Source organism: Mus caroli, unplaced genomic scaffold (assembly GCF_978045245.1).
Source record: "Mus caroli unplaced genomic scaffold, Mus_caroli_1 scaffold_12, whole genome shotgun sequence".
Lineage (NCBI taxonomy): Eukaryota > Metazoa > Chordata > Mammalia > Rodentia > Muridae > Mus > Mus caroli.
In genome coordinates, this window is record NW_028227267.1 from 98341591 (window position 1) to 98362087 (window position 20497).

Consider the following 20497-nt stretch of genomic DNA (forward strand, 5'->3'; position numbering starts at 1 on the left):
TTGATCTCCAGCACCCGTACACAAAGCTGGGCCTGGTGGCGCATGCGTGGAAGCCCCAATGCTGGGGAGGTGGAGACAGGAGGCTCCCTAAGCGTTGCTGTCAGTCAGTCTAACTAAATCATGCAGTTCCAGGGTCAGTGAGAGACCCTGTCTGAACAGTAAGGTAGAGAAATATAGAGGATGATACCCAATGTTGACCCTTGGCCTTCCACATACACATGCAAGATACACGGGCACATGCCAACATTATAATGCATACAAAACACAAAAGAAAGAAACAGAGGAGGAATTTTATTTATTTATTTATTTTGGTTTTTCAAGACAGGGTTTCTCCGTGTAGCCTTGGCTGTCCTAGAACTCACTCTGTAGACCAGGCTGGCCTCGAACTCAGAAATCCACCTGCCTCTGCTTCACGAGTGCTGGGATTAAAGGCGTGGGCTACCACACCCGGCTAGAAGAAAAATTTTAATTCAGCAATTTGGCTGCTCTGGCCAAGGATCACATCCAAAGACCTTCGACTCCTATGTGATCCGGCTGGAATGCAGACTCATTATGGATTACAGTAAGATCTGGCTGGACTATAGATACACCCTTGGTACACATCTTTAATCCTTAATCATGAAAATACGTTTAGTGTTTGTGGAAGGAAGCAGCCATATTTGGAAGTGATGAATCAGAGAAAGTTTGACAGACTGAGTCAGAGATAGGATATGCCCAACTCTTATGAGAACAACAGAGAAAAGAGGCACAGAGAGAGAGAGAGAGAGAGAGAGAGAGAGAGAGAGAGAGAGAGAGAGAGAGAGAGGTGGAGGTGGAGGTGTGTATGTGTGGCAGTTTTGCTGGGAGTTTTATAGATCTAAGTTGCAGAGAAAACAAGCTTGACACAGGTGAAGACAGAACGAGCCAGAGAACGTGAAGGAGCCAGAAGATGAGAACAGATTGCCAAAGTTAGTGTGAGGCCAAACAGAGCAATTCAATGAGAAGCTGAGAGAAGCCAGATTGAATGAATCCTCTTGGAAGATTAGCTCCCAGGCCTAAGCCTAGGGATAGTTAGAACAGAGACAGAAATGCCCTGGGCTCAGCCCAAGCCCTGTATTTGCACAGCTTGAGTATGGCTCTCATCTCATCCCTTCATCTGAGAAAATAAAATCAGCATTTACAAAAACAAAATTTATGACATAAAATTAGTCTTTCATTATGTTTACAGCAAATTCTTCTTCTTCTGCCCTTCCCTTCCTCTCTCTCTTCCCCTCCCTTCTCCCTCCCCCCTCTCTTTCTTCTCTTCTCTCTCATTTGTTCTTTTGATATCTTACATGTAGTTCAGGTTTGACTCAACCTCAGTCCTATTTTGGCCTCCCAATCTGAACTATCACTGGTCCTTTCCTATTGCTTACCCGTCTTCCTACAGCCTCGCCAAGCCTTCTCAAGAGCATGTGTCACCATTCATCTTGGTTCAGTTGTTGACTTCGTTAGTGTCTCAGTTTTGGCTTCAGTCTCCCCATCTGTGACAGGCAGTGGCCCTTCCCAGTGGTCCTTTGTCTCATGTTGGACACTAGTCACTCCTCAGGTACCACTACAGAAAAGCTATTGTGCAGCCCTTACCCTAAGTTTCTACAACTGAGAAGTTTTGGATTGGAATGGATTTTAATCTTGTTTCTTCACATGAAATATTTTATAGATCTTCCCGAGGGCCTATTTCTCTATTTGGAAAACATTGTACTTACTACCTACAGGAGCTGGTTTTACTTTGGGACATATTGGATACAATGAGAAGACTCCATATAAGACACACACTTAAGAGTTTGAGCTATAGTGGAAGAGACAGAGATGGCGAATATCTACAGTTGCAGAATGAAATAGTTGTCAGCATTCTAGCAATGAATTTTTCCCGTCCATGATATATGCAACACAGCATCAAGCTTTTTCCCTTAATTCTTCTGCCTGTATGCCCCCAACATTATTGTTCATGTTGTTAAGACCTAACAGAAAATCATGGATGCACATGGATGCATGTGTACATGAACGTGTGTGTGTGTCTGTGTGCTGTGTGACTCTGAGTCATATCAGAGTTTTAGAAAGTGATTCCTCTCCTACTGGATTGCTTCACTAACAGAAATAAAGACGTAGATAGACAGGTGTCTTCTCTGTCTACAGAAAGCTCTTGTTCTGTGGATTTTTTTTTTTTAACTTCAATTACAATGGACTGAACTAGTTTGGTTTGACTAGTATTTTTTTGATCAACAGGAACCAGTGAGGTCTATAATAGACTCATTTCTATATCCAGTCCAAGAACTCACAAAACACTAAACAGAGCCCATGTGATTTGGGTCCTGACCCCTTTGAACACTCTAACTGATCCCTAATCTCTGAAAAGTACCTCACCTTCTTTCTTGGAGAGTCTTCTGACTTAGCTGGTTATCTGGCAAGCATGTTCTAACTTTTAGGTTGGGAGGACCTGTTTCCCTAAAGACAAATTTCCTGGTCACACTGGGACAATGAACGAAGTCAGAAAATCCAGCTCATAGTGCGTTTAAAGCTTCTTCTCATTGTGCAGAGTTGATCGACTGCTTGATATCCCTGTGATCAAATGGTAAAGACAGGTACAACCCGAGCCCCTTGTTCTGAGGACCAGTCAGTTCTATAGTTTAATCTTTTTTTTTTTTAAATAAATCATTTTTATTTATTTCATATATGTGAGTTTGCTGTCTTCAGACACTCCAGGAGAGGGAATTGGATCCCATTACAGATGGTTGTGAGCCCCCATGTGGTTGCTGGGAATTGAACTCAGGACCTCTGGAAGAGCAGTCAGTGTTCCTAACCTCTGAGCCATCTCTCCAGCCCTGTAGTTTAATCTTTTAATTACATCTTTTTCATTTTTTTTTGATCTTTTGGACTAGGGTTTCAATATAGCCCAGATTGACTTCAAGCCTACAATCCCCCTGCTCCAGACTCTCGAGTACCTCAGATTATGGGTTACACCCCAATACTCAGCAGCTGTCACAGTTCTAGAGTATGAATAATATTTAAGTCTTTCCCCATACTTTTAGGAGAACAAACTGAGACCATAGGAAGGTCTCCTATTGAATATAGCTAGTGGGAGATTAGGTAGAAATTCTCTGCCCAAGCAGAAAGACATAAAGAAAACCATAAATATGTTGTAGGGGAAAGGAGAGTTGGTTATTTTTGGCTTTGACTATCCTTACTAAAAATATCTTTCTAGGAAAAATGTCGTCTTTATTTTGTTCATTTCACTGAGCTTCAGGGAGAGAACTTCTGTAAACACAGGCTCATTCCTTCTTTCCCAGGAGCCCCAATAGATTATTTTAAAGCTAATTCTAGGGTAAGCCCCTTTGATGTCATCGCTCTCACTTGGAGAATTACAATATGGCTGCCTAATTCCGGCTATAATGAGAGACCCTGAGAGAAAGAACTGCCTTAAATTTATGTGAATAATTTGAGTGGGATGGTGTAAAACTCTTCTTTAGGTTCAAAAAGAAAAAGAAAAAAAGAAGAAAAGAGAGATTCAGAAACGTCTTAAGATCTTTACTGTTGGCAGAAAATAACCCACTGCTCTTTAAATTGCTGGTTTGGCCCCATGTTTTGAAAGTTGCCATCTCAGTTGATCTCTTAATGACAGGTCTGCCCATCCCGGGGGAAGGTCGATAAGAAACAGGAGCTTCTCGCCTTGTCTCTCCCTTCTTGGCTGGCTAACCATTCAACAGAATCCGAAGACACATTTAGGAACCCTGCCCTAGTGCTCTAGGGAAAAGCACCCCTCCTCCACAAGCTGCCCTGAGAACTCCAATCTGCCTGCTGATGGCGGAATGCACCTTGCAAAGTTCTTCATGAGCTTCCTGGTGCTTGCATTTCCCCCATTTCCTTCATTTCTTAACCATTATCTATAACACTGTGGCTTCTCTCACTTTACAGGCTTTCATGTCCAAATACAGAATTGTACCTTCCTGTCTGAATACCTTTATGTAAGGGCTGTCAACACCATAATCCTCTCATCATTAACCCTGAAGGATGCTTTTTAATAGGTTGACATGGAGTAATTAGAGATGGGATCATTATAATTATTGTTATATATATTATATTCTTTATCTACTTTCTAGCAGTGATTCTTGTTAATTATGCTGCTAGAAAGCACAAGAAATACGTATGTGATCCGGATGTTAGCTGTCTGTGAATTCACAAGGGCAAGCACTGTCATGAGCAATGACCAGGTTCAGTAAAAATTTGAATGATTTTATTAGGCTAATTCCCACTGTCGTCTGCTGTTTTCAACTCTGCCCAGTACCAGATCCCTCATCCCTTTGCCCTGACATTGTTCAGTTTCCTTCCAAGAAGTTTCCCATCCTATTCATCCTAAGTCCTTTCAAGCATACTCAACTCATATGTGGCAAGAAACATGGATCTAAGATACACTCCTGATGGACCAAAATGTTTTCTAACAAAGTCAATCTGTCTTTGAGAACCCAGAATAATGGGATAACCAATATGGGCAATTTGCCCTGAGGGACACTCAGCAGTGAGTGTCTGAAGAATTTTGATGGGTACATCTACAGGGACTGTACTGACATTTGGTAGGAATAAGAAAGGGAGGCTCCTAAATAGCCTACAGTATCCAGTATCCAGTGTAGGATTGACCCTCCAAAAAGGAGTTATCTAGTTCCCATTATTTTAATGCTTCTACCAAGAACCCCTGCAGTAAAGTATTTTTGCATTGGCTGCAATAATAATCAGTTGTTTTCTTTTCTCCTTTTCTTGTTTCTTGATTTTGATTTTGTTTTGAGACAGGGTCTTCTGTGGTAGCTCAGGCTCATCTTGATCTTACTACATACTCAAGTATAATATTGAATTCCTGCCTTTACCTCCTAAATGCTAGAATTACAGGTGTGTACCACTATTCCTGGCTAATCAGTGATATTTTTTGTTGTTGTTGTTCTTACACTAGACACACTTTGTTCTATATAGTGAGTTATAAATCAAGAATCAACCAGGGCCGGGCGTGGTGGTGCACGCCTTTAATCCCAGCACTTGGGAGGCAGAGGCGGGCGGATTTCTGACTTCAAGGCCAGCCTGGTCTATAGAGTGAGTTCCAGGACAGCCAAGGTACACAGAGAAACCCTGTCTCAAAACAAACAAACAAAACAAACACCCCCCCCCCAAAAAAAAAAAACAACCAACCAAACAAAAACCAACCAGATACCTGGCTCAGTCAGGAAATCAACAACATGAAGTGGGGAAGAGGTTATGCTTGCATAAAGAAGATATATCCAACTTAGTCAGAATTTGCCACGATAGGTTTAAGGTTTCTGCAAGGAAAGAAAGAGCAGCATTCAGGAGAAATGCGGGCAGATAAAGCACATTTTATGCTTCAAGGGAGAAGCCTGAGGTGGTGGTTTGAATGGGAAGAATTCCATGGGCTCGCATCTCAATACTTGGTCCTCAGTTGGCAGAACTGCTCGGGAAGAATTGAGAGGTGTGTTCGTGTTGAAAGAGGTGTGTCACTCTGAGGCAGCTTTGAGGTTTTAAAGGACTGGAACAACTTCCGTTGTGCTCTTGACTTGCTGCTTACCTTTTGACACTTGATCTCTCCACTGTTCCTCCTGCCACGTCTGTGTTCCACCTTCATGGACGTAGCCCTCTGAAACTGTAGGCCCAAATTAAATGCTTTGTTTTGTAAGTTACATTATATTGGTCATGATGCTTTATTACCATAATAGAAAAGTAATCTAATGTAGTAGTCTGAACCAGGAGTGGGGTTATTGATCAGACAGACTTTTACCTTGTGTTTTTTATTTTTTATTTATTTATTTTTAATGGAAGACTTTGGACCTTTAGACTAGAAAAACAGTTGAATGCTAGAAACTGGGATTGATGAGCCATCCTAGCTTAGAAGACAGTGCTGAGAGCTATGTAGCCTGTGGAAGTCCTGCTTAGCAGGAAAAGGAAGCAAGGACTTCCACAATCCAATTGCGCTAGAGGTCAACTTTGTGATAATTTGGCAAGAAATTTGGTTGCTTTCTGCCCTTGATCTAAGAATCTGCCTGAGACTAAAGTAAAAAGTGATAGATTAATTTTTCTTTTGACAGAGTAGACTTCAAGTCAGCCTAATGTTGACTATGTTGCATGCTTATTGGTAATAACTCTTAATGCAGATCTACAATGAAAAGGAGAAGATGAAGCAAAAGGAAATACAAAATGTACAGTTAAAGAAGAAAAGAAGCTCCAAGCAAACAAAAAAATACATGGTTATTTAATTGATGGGGATGGTGGGGAAGAACTATGTGAGGCCTACATTTTAGCAATGTTATACTATTTCTGAAATCTAGCAGAATGCTGAGGAACTGAACTAAAGAAGTAGCAACGGTGGGAAGAACAGAGTCCACTGGAAAAACAAGGAAAACAAGATTGATGGAACTCGGAATGGGGTAGACTTGCAGAGGAGAGATGAAGTCCAGCATCATGCCACAAATTGTGAGCTCTGTACCGTTCACCATCACAGAGAAGGAGGAGGAAATTAAAGTTCGTGGCATGAGATGCAAAGTCAAGTTTGAAAACATTTGTGTCATACAAGTTTTCTCACTTACAAAACTAATGTACAGGGGTGGGGTTGGGATGGGGACCTAGGTACGGTGGTGCACATCTTTAATCCCAGCACTTGTGAGGCAGAGACAGGTGGATCTCTGAGTCTGAGGCCAGCCTGTTCTTCAAAATGAGTTCCAGGATAGCCAGGGCTACTAGAAATAGCCATTGTTAAAGTCCCCCCCCCTTTTTTGTTTACTATGTAGTAACATTCATTAATTTCAAAAATATTAACAGTTAGCTGGTCTTGATGGCACACAATTGTAACCCTGCAACGTGAAAAACTAAGACAAAATCAGGAGTTCAAGTCCAGCCTTTGCTACAGAGAAAGTTTAAGGCTAGTCTGGGCTATAAGATATTCTGTCTCAAAAATATATTCCTGATTTAAGATGCTGCATTAAGGGAAATATATATATATATATATATATATATATATATATATATATATATATATAGTATTTTTTCCTCCTAGAAATATATTTAATGAATTTATATATTTGTAATAGGGGCTTACTAAGTTGTCCAGTCTGGTCTGGTATTTCTGGCTCAAAAATAATCCTCCTGGTCTATTCTCTTAAGAAGGTGAAACCCAGGGGCACACACCTATATCTTACTCTTTGTAGTATATTTTAAGCCTCTTTCTGTGTCATTGACTATCTTATGGTTTTTTAATGATGGCATGGTATCTAACTCCAGGGAGGAACTTCTATTTATTCTACCTCCTCAATTAGGGGAGGTCTTGATTTCTTTGGGATTCTGACTTTGTAACCAGTCACACTAAGGTTCTCACAGTTGATTTTGATTTCTCTAGAGAGTGGAGCAAATTGTGATTATTTTATGGTGCAAGACAGGAGCAGGGATCAGAGCTGGTGAAAGGAGTGTGATTGCATGGGTAGGGGAAACTAGATAGAAGCTTACACAAGATGAGTAAATCAATCAACTCCAGGATCCATTGGGGAAGACCAACTAGCCTTGTCCGTTGCAAGGCTGAAAACGGACAGCCGAGGTTTTCTGTCTGAAGTCATTCAGTCGGTAGAAGAGACAGCTGCTCTGAGAGAGCATGGCCCCAGGTGAGGCTGCTTCTGTGGTAGAGACCAACCTAGGATGTGTGACAGCTGGGAGTGTCACACATCCTGATGTGTGACCATACTTCCCAGTGTTGGGCTGCAAGTGTTCCTAAAAAAGAAGGTTTGGGTGGGGCATGTCTGCATCTGTTGCAGATGTTCAGTCTGTATTTGTCTTTAGGATACAGTCCCTTGAATAGACCATGGGGATTTTTAGCCATGTGTGTTAAATGAGTTTCTAGAAAGATTGTGGCCCTCATTTCACCAATTAAATGAACATCGCATCCCATTGCTAATGCATAGAAAACAGTGCGACTATATTGCTTGTTTACTTAATTTTTTCTGTAGTCCAGGTTGGCCTGGGGCTTCCTGCGCTCCTCCATCAGCCTCCTGAGTGCTGTGACTAAAGGTATGAGCCACATGCTCTCCTCTATGTTTTCTAAAAGTACCCTAACTTTTCTTGGACAACACATTTTCTGATGCTTAACTTTTTAAACTATTTAAACATTTCATCTTATTTTGTGTGCCTGAGTGTATGGCTGTGCACCATATGTATGCAGGATGCTTAACTTTTTTATTATGTTTGTATTTGTGTGTGTGTGTGTGTGTGTGTGTGCATGCACACACATGTATTATAGCACATGTATAAAGGTCAGAGGACAACATACAGGAATCTGTTTTTTTCTTCTGCCATATGAGCTTCCAGATCAAATTCAGGTAGTCAGGCTTGACATCAAGCATCTTTTCCTGCTGAGCTATCTCACTGGTCCCAGACACTTAATTTCCATGAAATAATGAAGCAAAGAATTATGCTTAGGTGTTCTGAGTCGTGAACCTGCTGCCTTAACTCCTTAAGATGAGCCATGGCTGGTGGCCAAGTTGACTTTAAACCATTTTCAAGGTTCTATACCTCTTGCAATATCTTCATTTGAACAAGTAAAACGGCGTCCCTATTCAGTAGGAAAATTCTGTATGTGAAAACAGATATGCACACACACACATACACACACACACACAGTGTGCCCAAAAGAAAAGAATACCTCTTTTGTGGTACGTATACTCCTGGGCTTTTACAAACACCATCATATTTAATTATTTTATAAGACAATCCTTTCACTGGGCAATGGTGGTGCACGCCTTTAATCTCAGCACTTGGGAGGCAGAGGTAGGCAGATTTCTGAGTTTGAGGCCAGCCTGGTCTACACTGTGAATTCCAGGACAGCCAGTATTTCACAGAGACACCCTGACTCCAAAAAGCCAAATAAATAAATTAAATTTAAAAAATAAAATAAAATACATAAGAAAAAAAACAATCCTTTCGAGATGTTACTGTCTTCACACTTTTCCGACGATGAACCTGGAGATCTGGTATCTGGTAACCTAAGTTGTTCGGGGTCCCAGGCCTGTGCACTGCTCATCCTGGGCAGCTGCCTGCAGAGTGAAACATCGGGCTCTGCGGCAATGTATTAGTTGCTTATTTTCCTGTGAGAAAACACCATGACTAAAGCAACTCATGATAGTTTATTTTGCCTCAGGGTCCATAACGGCTAGGGAGGCTTTCCAACCACACCCAGAAGACAGACAGAGAGAGAGAGAGAGAGAGAGAGAGAGAGAGAGAGAGAGAGAGAGAGAGAGAGAGAGAGCAAGCTGGAAACAAGGTGAAGCTGTAAACACCCAAAGCCAGCTCCCAGCGACATACTTCTCCAGCAAGCCTGCACTTCCTAAAGGTTCTATAAGCCTCTCCAAACAGCTGGGGGCCAAGTGTTCACATACTTGTGTCTAGGGTGGGCATTTCTTGTTCAAACCACTTGTGACCACAGGAGGCATTTCAGATAGCATGTGCTTATATAGGAATCCTAAGAACTTCCTGTCCCGCTGCACTGGCAATACTGAAGCTCTGGTGTTTCTATGTATTTCAGTATGATATTCTGTGTTTTTATCAGGGTGGTAGCTCACACTTGTAATTTCAGCACTGGACTGGCCAACCAAGGTATGGGGATTGGCATGAATTCCAGGCCATTATAGCCTACACTAATGAGGGCTTGCCTCAAAACATCAACCCTTCCCTTGCTCCCTTAAATAAAACCATTTAGCATTATATTAAGTTTTTACTATAAAGACAGCAGTTCTGTGATAGAGAAAAGGAGAGAAACATCTTCCTGTTTTCTTTAACCATCCCACTCTCCTCTTGGGTTTAGCCTAATAAGAGTGTAGGCAGCAGGCAGAGAGGGGTGGTCCAGTTGGTGGCCTCCGGCCATAGCAAGAACAATCCCTGAAGTTTGTCGGCCAGCTCTTCTAAACAGACCCAGTGATTACAGCCGGTGCCAATAAAAAAAAAAAAAAAAAAAAAAAAAAAAAAAAAAAAAAAGGCTTCGGGACAAACAGAAACCATCACCCCAATCCAGATGGTCTTCATTCATAAGAGCAAGTGGGTTCCAACCCAGCCTTTAGATCTAACTTCCAGGAGGCAGGAAGTACTGGGAGAGAAATGTGGTGAAGACACCACAAAGAAGCCATAAGACAAATCCAGAAGGCAGCTTGTTTCTTTCAACACACAATGCCATTCCAAAAAAGGAAGAAGGGGCTTGAGGAGGAGGCCCTTCTAGGGTAAAAAATCCGCAATCAAAGGGAATGCAGATTCTCTGATTGCCTCTAGGTCTAGGTAAGTCAGCTGCAAAGGACGCTTTGGCATCCTAGGGAAATCCGAGGCCGGCTGATTAGCAATTTTATTGGCTTTATTTAGTTACATGTGAAAATGGTCTATGATAATGCAGGATAGTGTTCATTAAAGATGAACTGTATCCTGGGATGTTTAGAGCTAAAATGTATCCTACTTTAAACCTCTCTATAGTGAGATAAGCCCAAGTGCTAATGATCATTAAACAGAAGCTAGGCTGTTTCCGTAGACAAGTTTCTCTGCCATACGTTTGAAAATTTCTTTAATCATATACACACACACACAGAAAAAAAGAAAAAGAAAAAAAAAGAAAGAAAAAGAAAAAGAAAAAAAAGAATGAAATGTTGCTTCTCTTCCAGAAACGAAGGGCTGATCTTATCTTCTTCCGTAGGTCAAGTACCCTGGTTGGAGCCCAGAGAGTCCCCAGAGTTTCCAATGCCCCAGATCGCGGGCATTGGACCACCTGTGCACTTGGCTGGCCAGGCCCCGAGCACTTACTCAAACTCTCTGCTCACCCTGAATAACCAGTCACCTTTGCCACACCACGAAGGGTACAGGTTTTGATTCTCCGGGGGAGGGCGGGCCAATGTCCAGAACTGGGTCAAGCAGGCAGGAGAGGTGGGAGAAAAGCCAAGTTCCTTCGGTTCACCGTACCCTTGTGGCGAGAGGGGAAACGAAGCCACAGGTCTTCCCCACGGACCCACCTGCGATCGGGGGAGGAGCGACGCCAGCCCAGACTAGGGGACCAGCCGCCAGTGCCCAGGCCGGTACCCTCACCTGCGGCCGGAAGCCCGGGCAGTAGCGGGGACCGCGCAGCATCTGGGACCGGTCAGCGAGCTCCGTGGAGCCGGAGGGTAGTGGCGTGGAGGCCTGGTGCCTCCGCGTCCCCGCGGGGGAAGTTTCTTGGCCCGGAAAGGTGCAATTGTGTGCAGCTATTCCTGGTATGTCAGGCCGCAGGCAGAAGGGGCGCCGCCTCCCGAGAGAGCCAGGGACTGGGAAGGCGGGTAGAGGCGGGAAGGATGCCGGCTGGGGCGCATCTCCCCGCCCAGATAATTCTGACCAGAGAGGTGGCTGCAAGGACCCTGGCGAGGGGCAAGGACGGAAGCTGGGACCGGCCCGTAGGGGGTGGGCCGGGGCGGGGCTACTGTCGAGGGCGGTGACAGCGCTTGCGACTTTTGAAGTTCCCAGGAGTCCCGGCTCCTTCTGCACACCGCTTCCAGTTGCCTCTTCACCTCCTCCTGCTCCAGTCAGGCTGGACTTGAGCCGATTTCTAGAGTTTGGAGAAAGCAACTCCTGCAAATTCTTCTAGGTTCCTGAACTTAAACTGCACGTCGCTACAAAGGGCGGGGGACGCGTGGCGTGGGAGCTCTGGGTCCCGGCGCGCACCCACTGAGCTGCTTCTCTCCCTCTCTTGCCCTAGTCATGGAAGGGATGGAGGACGCCGAGGCCGATTGCTCTGTTGCATTCGCGGAGGCTCAGAGATGGGTGGAGGTGAGTGTCTTTTACAGTTCTTTACAGATGAATTTACACTTTCCGTGCCCGAGTCTTCTTGGGTTTCCCACCAATCTGAGCTTACGTCCGGTGACCTAGGCTGAGTAAAGAGGCAGTTTTGGGTACAGTGCAAATTTTCCCTTTCTAGTCTTCTGATGCCTAGCCCTCCTCAGACTTTCTTGCAGATCTCCCAGCGCTTGTCCACTAGGTTTGGGTACCGCACTTCCCAAAAAGCGGGGCACAGAGCTAGGCTGGGGACCTCGGGAGCATTTCTTCGGGATGCAGATGCTTATTCACGCACCTGGATAGCCAGTGTATTCAGTACGGAGTGTGAGTCTAGAGAGTTGGGGGGGCTGCCATCCTTCCCTCTCCCCCTCTCTTCCTCTCCAGTTGAGAAACTAAAATATCCTAAGCTCCTTTACAGACGGCTTGTTATTCTTCCAGCTGTGCCTCACAGACAAGATCCTTTTATTGTCACGAAGGAGAGATAGTCTCTACATGGTCGCCTTCAGACTAGCCTGTTTTATTCCATTGCTGACCACCTAGGAGGTGGGGTGTGCTTGTGATTGAACTCAAGGCACCCCACACCTGGGCTCTAGTAACGAGTTACAACTCTAGACTCATGAGGTGACTTTCCGGATGGGTCAAAAGAATCCTTCCCAAAGTGGGACTCAGAATAACTGATCGTTATAAAATTGTTGCCCACACCAACCCTGACGTCATTTTGGAGTTATTGGTGCCACATGCTGCTTTATCCAACAGCTAGGGAATTTAATTCAGGGCCTGGGGGGCATGCTAGATAAGAGCGGCTACTCCTGAATCACGCCTGCAGCCCCTCAATCTACCTAAAAATTAGGCTACCAAGAATATAGGGGAAGCTAGTTTTTTTAAAGTCATTTTATTTTATGTTTTAAAGAAATACACAGCCGGGCGTGGTGGCGCACGCCTTTAATCCCAGCACTCGGGAGGCAGAGGCAGGCGGATTTCTGAGTTCGAGGCCAGCCTGGTCTACAAAGTGAGTTCCAGGACAGCCAGGGCTATACAGAGAAACCCTGTCTCGAAAAACCAAAAAAAAAAAAAAAAAAAAAAAAAAAAAGAAAAAAGAAAAGAAATACACGTAGGGTCCCACTAGCTTGAGGACCCGCTTTTGGGCCTCTAGCACCCGTGGAAAAAAAGCCACTGCAACTCCAGGACAGGCAGGGCTGCTGAGGCAGAAGTATTCAGAGTGACTTAGCCAAAATGGTGGCTTCCAAGTATATACCCCCACTCCCATCGGAATCTACATCCACATACATACCTACAAACACACACACACACACACACACACACACGCACATACATACCTACAAACACACACATACATACTTACAAACTCACACACACACACATACTCACACATACCTACAAACACACACACACATACATACCTACAAACACTCACACACACACACACACATACCTACAAACTCCCACACACTCACACACACACTCACACACTCACACACACACATACATACCTACAACACACACATACACACACACATACATACCTACAAACACACACATACTCACACACGCTCATACACACACACACACACATATACCTACAAACACACACACACATACACACATACATACCTACACTCTCACACACACACTCACACACACATACACATTTTAAAACATCATGTACTTATGAGGAAAAAATCAAATTAACCAATGTTAAATGCTATACTTCTGTATAGTAAGAGGGCAGGAGATATGAGTGACCTCACTTTCTAGATGGTAGAAATGTCTCAGATGGTAGCTTTTGGTGTCTTTAAAGGCTGAAACTTTGAGCTGTGCCAAGGTGACTTGGAGAGATGGGAGGGAGGGTATAGAAGGCTGGGAGAAGTTACAAACACTGCATTCAGAATTGAAATGAGAGTGGAAAAATCCCAGCAATGGAGTTAAGAGAAAAAATAACTTTGCTCCTTCATAAACCTGGAAAAGTCAAGGCTTCACCTGTAATTTTCCATCGGTGGTGTTTGCGCTGCCTAGTTTCAGAAAGCAAGCTGAAGTCACCATTCTCTTTTTTTCTTGTGAGTGAGGGGATGGAAGGGGGAAGGGGCCATTTCCATTCACACCCCCGAGTCTGGGTGGTATTGGTAATTTGGGGTCATTCACGGTTTATAGGCGGTGTTGTAAGACTTATACTTGTTTCTGAAACTGTGCATAGCATTCTTTTCTTACCCAGGGGTTAGTATCTGGATCTTAAGAAAGTCAGTACTATTTGTGTATCTTAGCATGCTTACAGTTGTGTAAAAGTTCTGCGAACAATTTGCATACTATGACTTCCTTGCAAGTGTGATGGTCTAAAAGATAATCATTATGTGTGTGCATCTTCTCCCTCAGTCCCAGTCTGTGGAAAGGCTTAGCAGCAGTGGTTTGACAACTTGGTATGTTCCTTATTTACGGAGAGTACAGAGTTTCTAAAGTTACTGTCAGATTCCTTTAATATAGTTACAGAAATTAAAATTAATTATTTTTACTCCTCACACTAGTTGGACTACTGTTAAATGTTTTTGAAGATATTTGAATGGGTTTTGTATTCATAGTTGTTTATTTATTCACTTATTTATTTCGAGTTATGGTAGACTTGGATATCCTGGAACTCGTTATGTAGACCAGGCTGGCTTTGAACTCTTGGAGATCACCTGTTCTGGTTCTAGAGTGCTGGGACTAAAGGTGTTCAGTATCATACCTGGCCTCATATTCTTATTTAAAAATTTTATCATCTATTCTTTAGGAGGACTCTGGACATTTGAAGTCATGCTAGTTGGTTCTCTTGTTAGGGTTTTTGTTTGTGTTTGTTTTTTCGACTAAAGCACACACATATTAAAGATATTCCTTTGCCCAAAGAGCAGAATGTCTGACTTTCATTGCCATACAGCCCATTGCTTTCAAGGACCCTTAGTTTGAAGATAAAGAGTTAATTTCAAGGTATTTTCTGAAGCATTTTGGACCATGAATAAGATAGTATCATACAGTTGTCTTGTTTGTTAATATTCTCTTCTTTGTTCTTTCTGTGAGTTTTCTCTACATGGCTTCTGATTCATTTATCTCATGTGTTCAGGTACGTACATGTGCCATAACCTGTAGTATTGCATAGAAGATAGCCTGCTGTCTAAATCGTCACCTAAAGTTTTATAGGGAACTATATTTTCCTACTGTGGTGTTGCGGGGGACTAAACATAGCCACCTCACGTATGACGTAGGTGCTCATCCACTGAGCTACCTGCCCCACCCCTTCAGCTGCAGTTTTGACTCTTCCAAGGTCAAGAAAGTCCAATAACCTTGTAAAACTTTAAATGATGACCAGACTTCATGTCAGTATGAACTTCCCATTTCTTACCTGTGACGGCAAATGCACAACGTGTTATTCTTCAAACAAAAATTGAAATAGTTAAAGTTTATTTTGAGGGGATTTATGGATGTGACGACTCTTGTCACGCTACTGGTTTCTCTTTTGCTTCATTTGAAATTATACTTCGATTCTTAAGAAAAAAAAATGAAGATACTAAGCAGGTTTGTCCACTCGGGAATTAATTCTGCAGTGAAAACAAATGTGGAACTGGATCCCTTGTAGATATTGCGACAGGATGACATCAGATGATTATCTAGCTGGAAATGTTGTTTGGAATATTAATAATGTAGCAGGGCTAGTTTATGATTAAACATTGGTTTAAAACAGCGTGAGCAGTGGTTTGCAGGCAAAGCCCTCCTAGCAAGGTCATAGAGTGGATGATGGAGTGGTTGAAAACACAGCCTAGACTCACTAATTTTAGTTCGCTTCTGCTGTACCTTTTAATTTCCTATACCTAATAGTTTCCTCTGTCTGCTTAGGGACAAACCCTTAACTTAAACAGATAAAGTACTGATGAGATTAAACACCAGGGGTGCAGTTCACAGCTTGATCACTGGTTTCCAGGCTGTGAGTTCTTTTTGCTCTCTAGGTATGCCACTTAAGCAGAGCTGTGTTTATGGCTCACTTGATTCGCTGCTTTCCTGCCCCCGCTCCTCCCCCCCCACCCCCGCCCCCTTCCTGCTATCTCTGGGTTTGAGTCTTTCAGTATCACTATGATCTTGTAAAAGCACAGAAGGGTGCCAGCGTGAGTACATCGCCAAGTCTGGCATCAGAATAAGAGTCCTGGCTCTTTGTTTACTTCCCATTGGTCTGGTCTTCTACCTGTCCTAAGTTTTACCCTTCAAAGATGGTCTGTCCCTAGGGCTGTTTGGCTTGCCTCTGTGCAGAAGGAGTTTAGAAAAGTAAAGAATCCCTTGGTTTTAAACAGTGATACTTTCTGGGTCCACCACTGGTATAAGCACAATTCTACCCTTCACCCTCACTAAACTGTATCCTTTCTATCCATGGCTGTGGACCTCAGGTCTGTAAGATAGCGAGTGATCAGTGCACACCAGTGTAGTCTATAGGGCAAGAGAACACTCTTGGATGTGTGCTGTTGCTTTTGAAATACAGTGACAAATATTCATTTGGAAATGTTTCTAAATTCAGAGGAGCATATTTAGTAATACATGTAATTTCCTTTCTTTCTTTCTTTCTTTCTTTCTTTCTTTCTTTCTTTCTTTCTTTCTTTCTTTCTTTCTTTCTTTCTTCCTTTCTTCCTTCCTTCCTTCCTTCCTTCCTTCCTTCCTTCCTTCCTTCCTTCCCTTCCTTTCCTCCCTCCCTCCCTTCTTTCTTTTCCTTTCTTCCTCTCTCTCTCCTCCCTTGCTCCCTCCCTCCCTCTCTTCCTTCCTTCTTCCCTTTTCTTCTTCTTCTTCTTCTTCTTCTTCTTCTTCTTCTTCTTCTTCTTCTTCTTCTTCTTCTTCTTCTTCTTCTTCTTCTTTCTTTTCAGGATAGGGTTTCTCTGTGCAGCCCTCCCTGTTGTGGAACTCACTCTGTAGGCCAGGCTGGCCCTCAACTCACAGATCCACATGCCTTCCAAGTGCTAGGATTAAAGGCATGCACCACCACCACCACCTGGCAATACATGCCATTCAACTGCCAAGTTGAACTGTAACGTTTTTTGGTATAGTGAACTTAATGAGATATGTAAGTGGAGTATACTTGTAACAAATAGCTGTGTCTGAGTCAATCACTAGCAGCCTACTGTTCAAGTCATGTTCAAATAAGATGAGTGTCAGGTATAACCCCTGGGGCTGTAGCTGTTCTTCACTTCCATTTCCTACGTTGTTTCCTTTCACTGTCTACAAATGTAAGTAAGTACTCATGGTTGGTGGAACAGTCCCCACTTCTTTAAGTCTATATGGGTTACCATAAAAGCCACTTAACTCACCATTTCGTTTGTCACTGCTCAGTCAGAGCACCTAAGTATAAGTCCCAGGTCACAACCACCTATAGCTCTAGCCCCAGGGGATCCAATAAACTTTTCTGGCCATCTGGCCAATGGACATGCCTCCCACCCCATGCATACATATACACACAAAGACAAGTATATACATACACACCTGCACACACATGTTTTTTTTTTTTTTTTTTCAAGACAGGGTTTCTCTGTATAGTCCTGGCTGTCCTGGAACTCACTCTGTAGACCAGGCTGGCCTCGAACTCAGAAATCCACCTGCCCTCTGCCTCCCGAGTGCTGGGATTAAAGGCATGCGCCACCACGCCTGGCCTGCACACACACATTAAAAAGAATGCATACATACATACACATACATGTACATACATGCACACATTACATACATACACATTAAAAATATATACATGCACACAAATGCATGCACATAATCATACACACATGCACGTACATATTTAAAATGGCACACACTTATACACACATGCATACACATACATACATGCACATGCATACAGATGCATGCATACACTAAAAAGGATACACACACATACATACGTACATGCACATATTGAAAAGAATGCACACATACACACCTGCATACATATATACACATACACATTAAAAGAATGTATACACACATGTATACACATACACATATGCATATACACAACTAAAAAGAATAAAAAGTCACATAGGCAGTTCTTATACTGGCTGTTTTATAGAAATTTTCTCCAAGTATACACCTGATCTTAATAATTCCTTACTTTCTGGGAAGTCATATGAAAATTATTTACTTTCATTTTTATAAATGTGTTTAGTGAGACAGTTTTAGAGGCCACAATCCTTACCATGTCATTCTTTGTCCTCTGCCTTACTCATTTATCTTATTTTTCTGTCATTTTCTTCCTAACTACTTGTGCAGTTTTCTCCCATCAAGCTCCTGGTGTTTGTGCAGTTAAAGGAGATATTAACTGAAAAGCATTAGTGCTAAGAGTGGCTGTGTCTCCCTGTGCATACAGCACAGTTCCTTCCTTCCATGTTGGCATTTAGGGACCAGCCCGTTACCGAGAAATTCCTCGTTTCTTCACATTTAGGCTAAACCACCCTTATGTGAAGTCTCTTCAGTTAGACTTCACTTCTGCCGTTTTGTCCTTTTTCCTATGGACATCACCTTCTTCTTACCGTCTGGTACCATAGGATTTGCTTTTCCATCAGAGACAAGTCGCCGAGGGCTCGAAGGTATCCTTCCCTTGAGTATTTGGAATGATGTCTGCCAATGCTTGCCGAGCACAACAAGATAACAGTGACAGACTTAAAATGTCAAGCTTTAACGATTAGAACTCACCTCTCCCACCATTGGAGTTGTGTAGAATCTGTTACAGTCATTCTGTGAGGACTCACTGTAGGCCTGGATGCCATTTGAGTGTCTGTGTGTGTAAGTTGTGGATTCATTCAGCATGTCCTCTTGGCCCTGCCCCTGCTCCGCATCACAGACGCATTGGTCTGCTTCCTGTCTTCTGCTCAGTTTCTTTCAGAGAGTCTTACACTAAGTCATTCAGGGAACGAGTACTAGATGCTTGCAGTATGCCCAGCACCGGCCATTGTGATTACTTTAGTTGATAAGCCTAGTCCTTTCCCTGAACCTTTCCAGAGAGGCATGCCATGTGAGACATGTGAATTGACAGCATGTCCAGGTCACTGCTGTAAAGCCACTTACACAGTGTGATGGCACCGAGGGACAGCCCAGGTGGGCCTACTGAGTCTGACAGGACAGCCTTTGAGACACAGATACACTGGTCTATTGGGCTGGGGCGGATTTTAAACAGATGAGGTTTGCATGTAATGTAACTTCAGGGCGTGGCTCACAGCAGAGGGTTCTTTCCATGGAAATGTTGTATATACAGTGAAACACGTAGACGTTTCAGTGCACACTTGTCAGGCTGTATAATGCATCCAGAGTACATCAGTCAAGGTACAGAGTGTGTACCTTTTCCACTCAAGAAAACTCCAGAAGTGCCCAGTGGACTCCACCTCTCTTAATGAGGTCTAGCTGCATAGATTTCTGTGTTTGAATAGCCAAGAAATGTTCTAATTATATTTTCTCCTCTCCCTCTCCTTTGTTGTGTGACATTCTACTCTTTCTTGAACAAAGTATAAATGGCAAAAAAGCCAGGTGGTGGTGCATGCTTTTAATCTCAGCCCTTTGGAGGCAGAGGCAGGCAGATCTCTGTCAGTTTGAGGTCAGCCTGACCTACAGGGCAAGTTCCAGGACAACCAAGGTTACACAGAAACCCTGACTCTGGGAAAACAAAAGCAAAACAAACAAATAGCACACAACAAACAAACAAACAAACAAACAAACAAACAAACAACAAAAGCTCCTGGGAAGGAGAGGGGTGGTGCCAGGCCAGGAATTCCTAAAATTCCTTGTGGAGGTAGGGAATGGATTCTGAAATAGGAACCAGGGCAGCGATGTTAAGAGAATAACCTGACTCCAGGAAGCCTAAGCAGCAAGCTCAAGTTGTGAGGAATGGGAGGGTCCCAGCACATTTGTCCATCTGGATTCTTCTATGGGTGGACAAAAATCTAGAAGTGGGTGTGCTCATAAAGTAATACAAAGGACAATCTATACCTTCAGTGTGACAGTATCACCTGGAGAGCGGACCCCTTGGGTCAAAAGGCGATGAGATGAGCACCAGCCGGAAGTGAATCTGGTACCCACAGCAGAATTCAGATACTTTGGTCAAGGTTAGACGTCAGTGTTGGCTTCTCTCCTCTAAATAAGCAGATGAGTAGATGCCCTTTTTCTCAGCACACTGGTTATCTTAACCATTCATGTCATAGTTGACTCCTTGGGTTTTCTCCAGTGAGGAAGGTGAAGTCAAGACAAGGTGAGTTGCCTCGTTTCAGTGATGTCACAAAAGGCTAATGTGAATCACACAGTTGGTGGCACTTCTTCAGCCATTGGTAAAGCAAGAATATCCTCACGTCTCTCTGCTCTTAAGCCAAGTGAAGCATTGGCCTTTGCAGTGTATGTGGCAGGGAAGGCTTAGATCAACTCAGTGAGCTCTGCTACTCCTCCCACATCCTCCTCCCCTGGATGCCCAAAGCACGTTCAGACTTGACATGTCAGTGTTGGTTGTCTTGCCCTACTAGTTCTGGACAGACAGATCTCAAGTGTTTGATGAATGAATATTTGTGTCCAGTCAGAGGCTGGCTTATTTAATTGTTGTTTTTAGATCTTAAGCCTGTTACCTATCTAGAGTGTGTCAGAGCCTGAAGAAATGATAAATTAGGGCTCGTTGTGCTTACTC

The 20497-nt window shown here is 43.2% G+C and overlaps 1 protein-coding gene across 5 annotated transcripts in view; it reads left to right on the top strand.

The window, feature by feature from the left end:
* Positions 1-11538: 11538 nt before the first annotated feature.
* The window catches only part of Lmo7 (LIM domain 7), a 211460-nt gene continuing 202501 nt past the window's right edge, over positions 11539-20497 (top strand). The window contains exon 1 of one of the 5 annotated variants that reach the window (XM_085828814.1): positions 11539-11823. In XM_085828814.1, coding sequence (XP_085684940.1) covers positions 11755-11823 — 69 coding nt within the window. In that variant the 5' untranslated portion in view covers positions 11539-11754. The remainder of the gene's footprint in view (positions 11824-20497) is intronic. The other 4 variants (XM_085828821.1, XM_085828817.1, XM_021181949.3 and 1 more) reach the window with 4 other exon arrangements.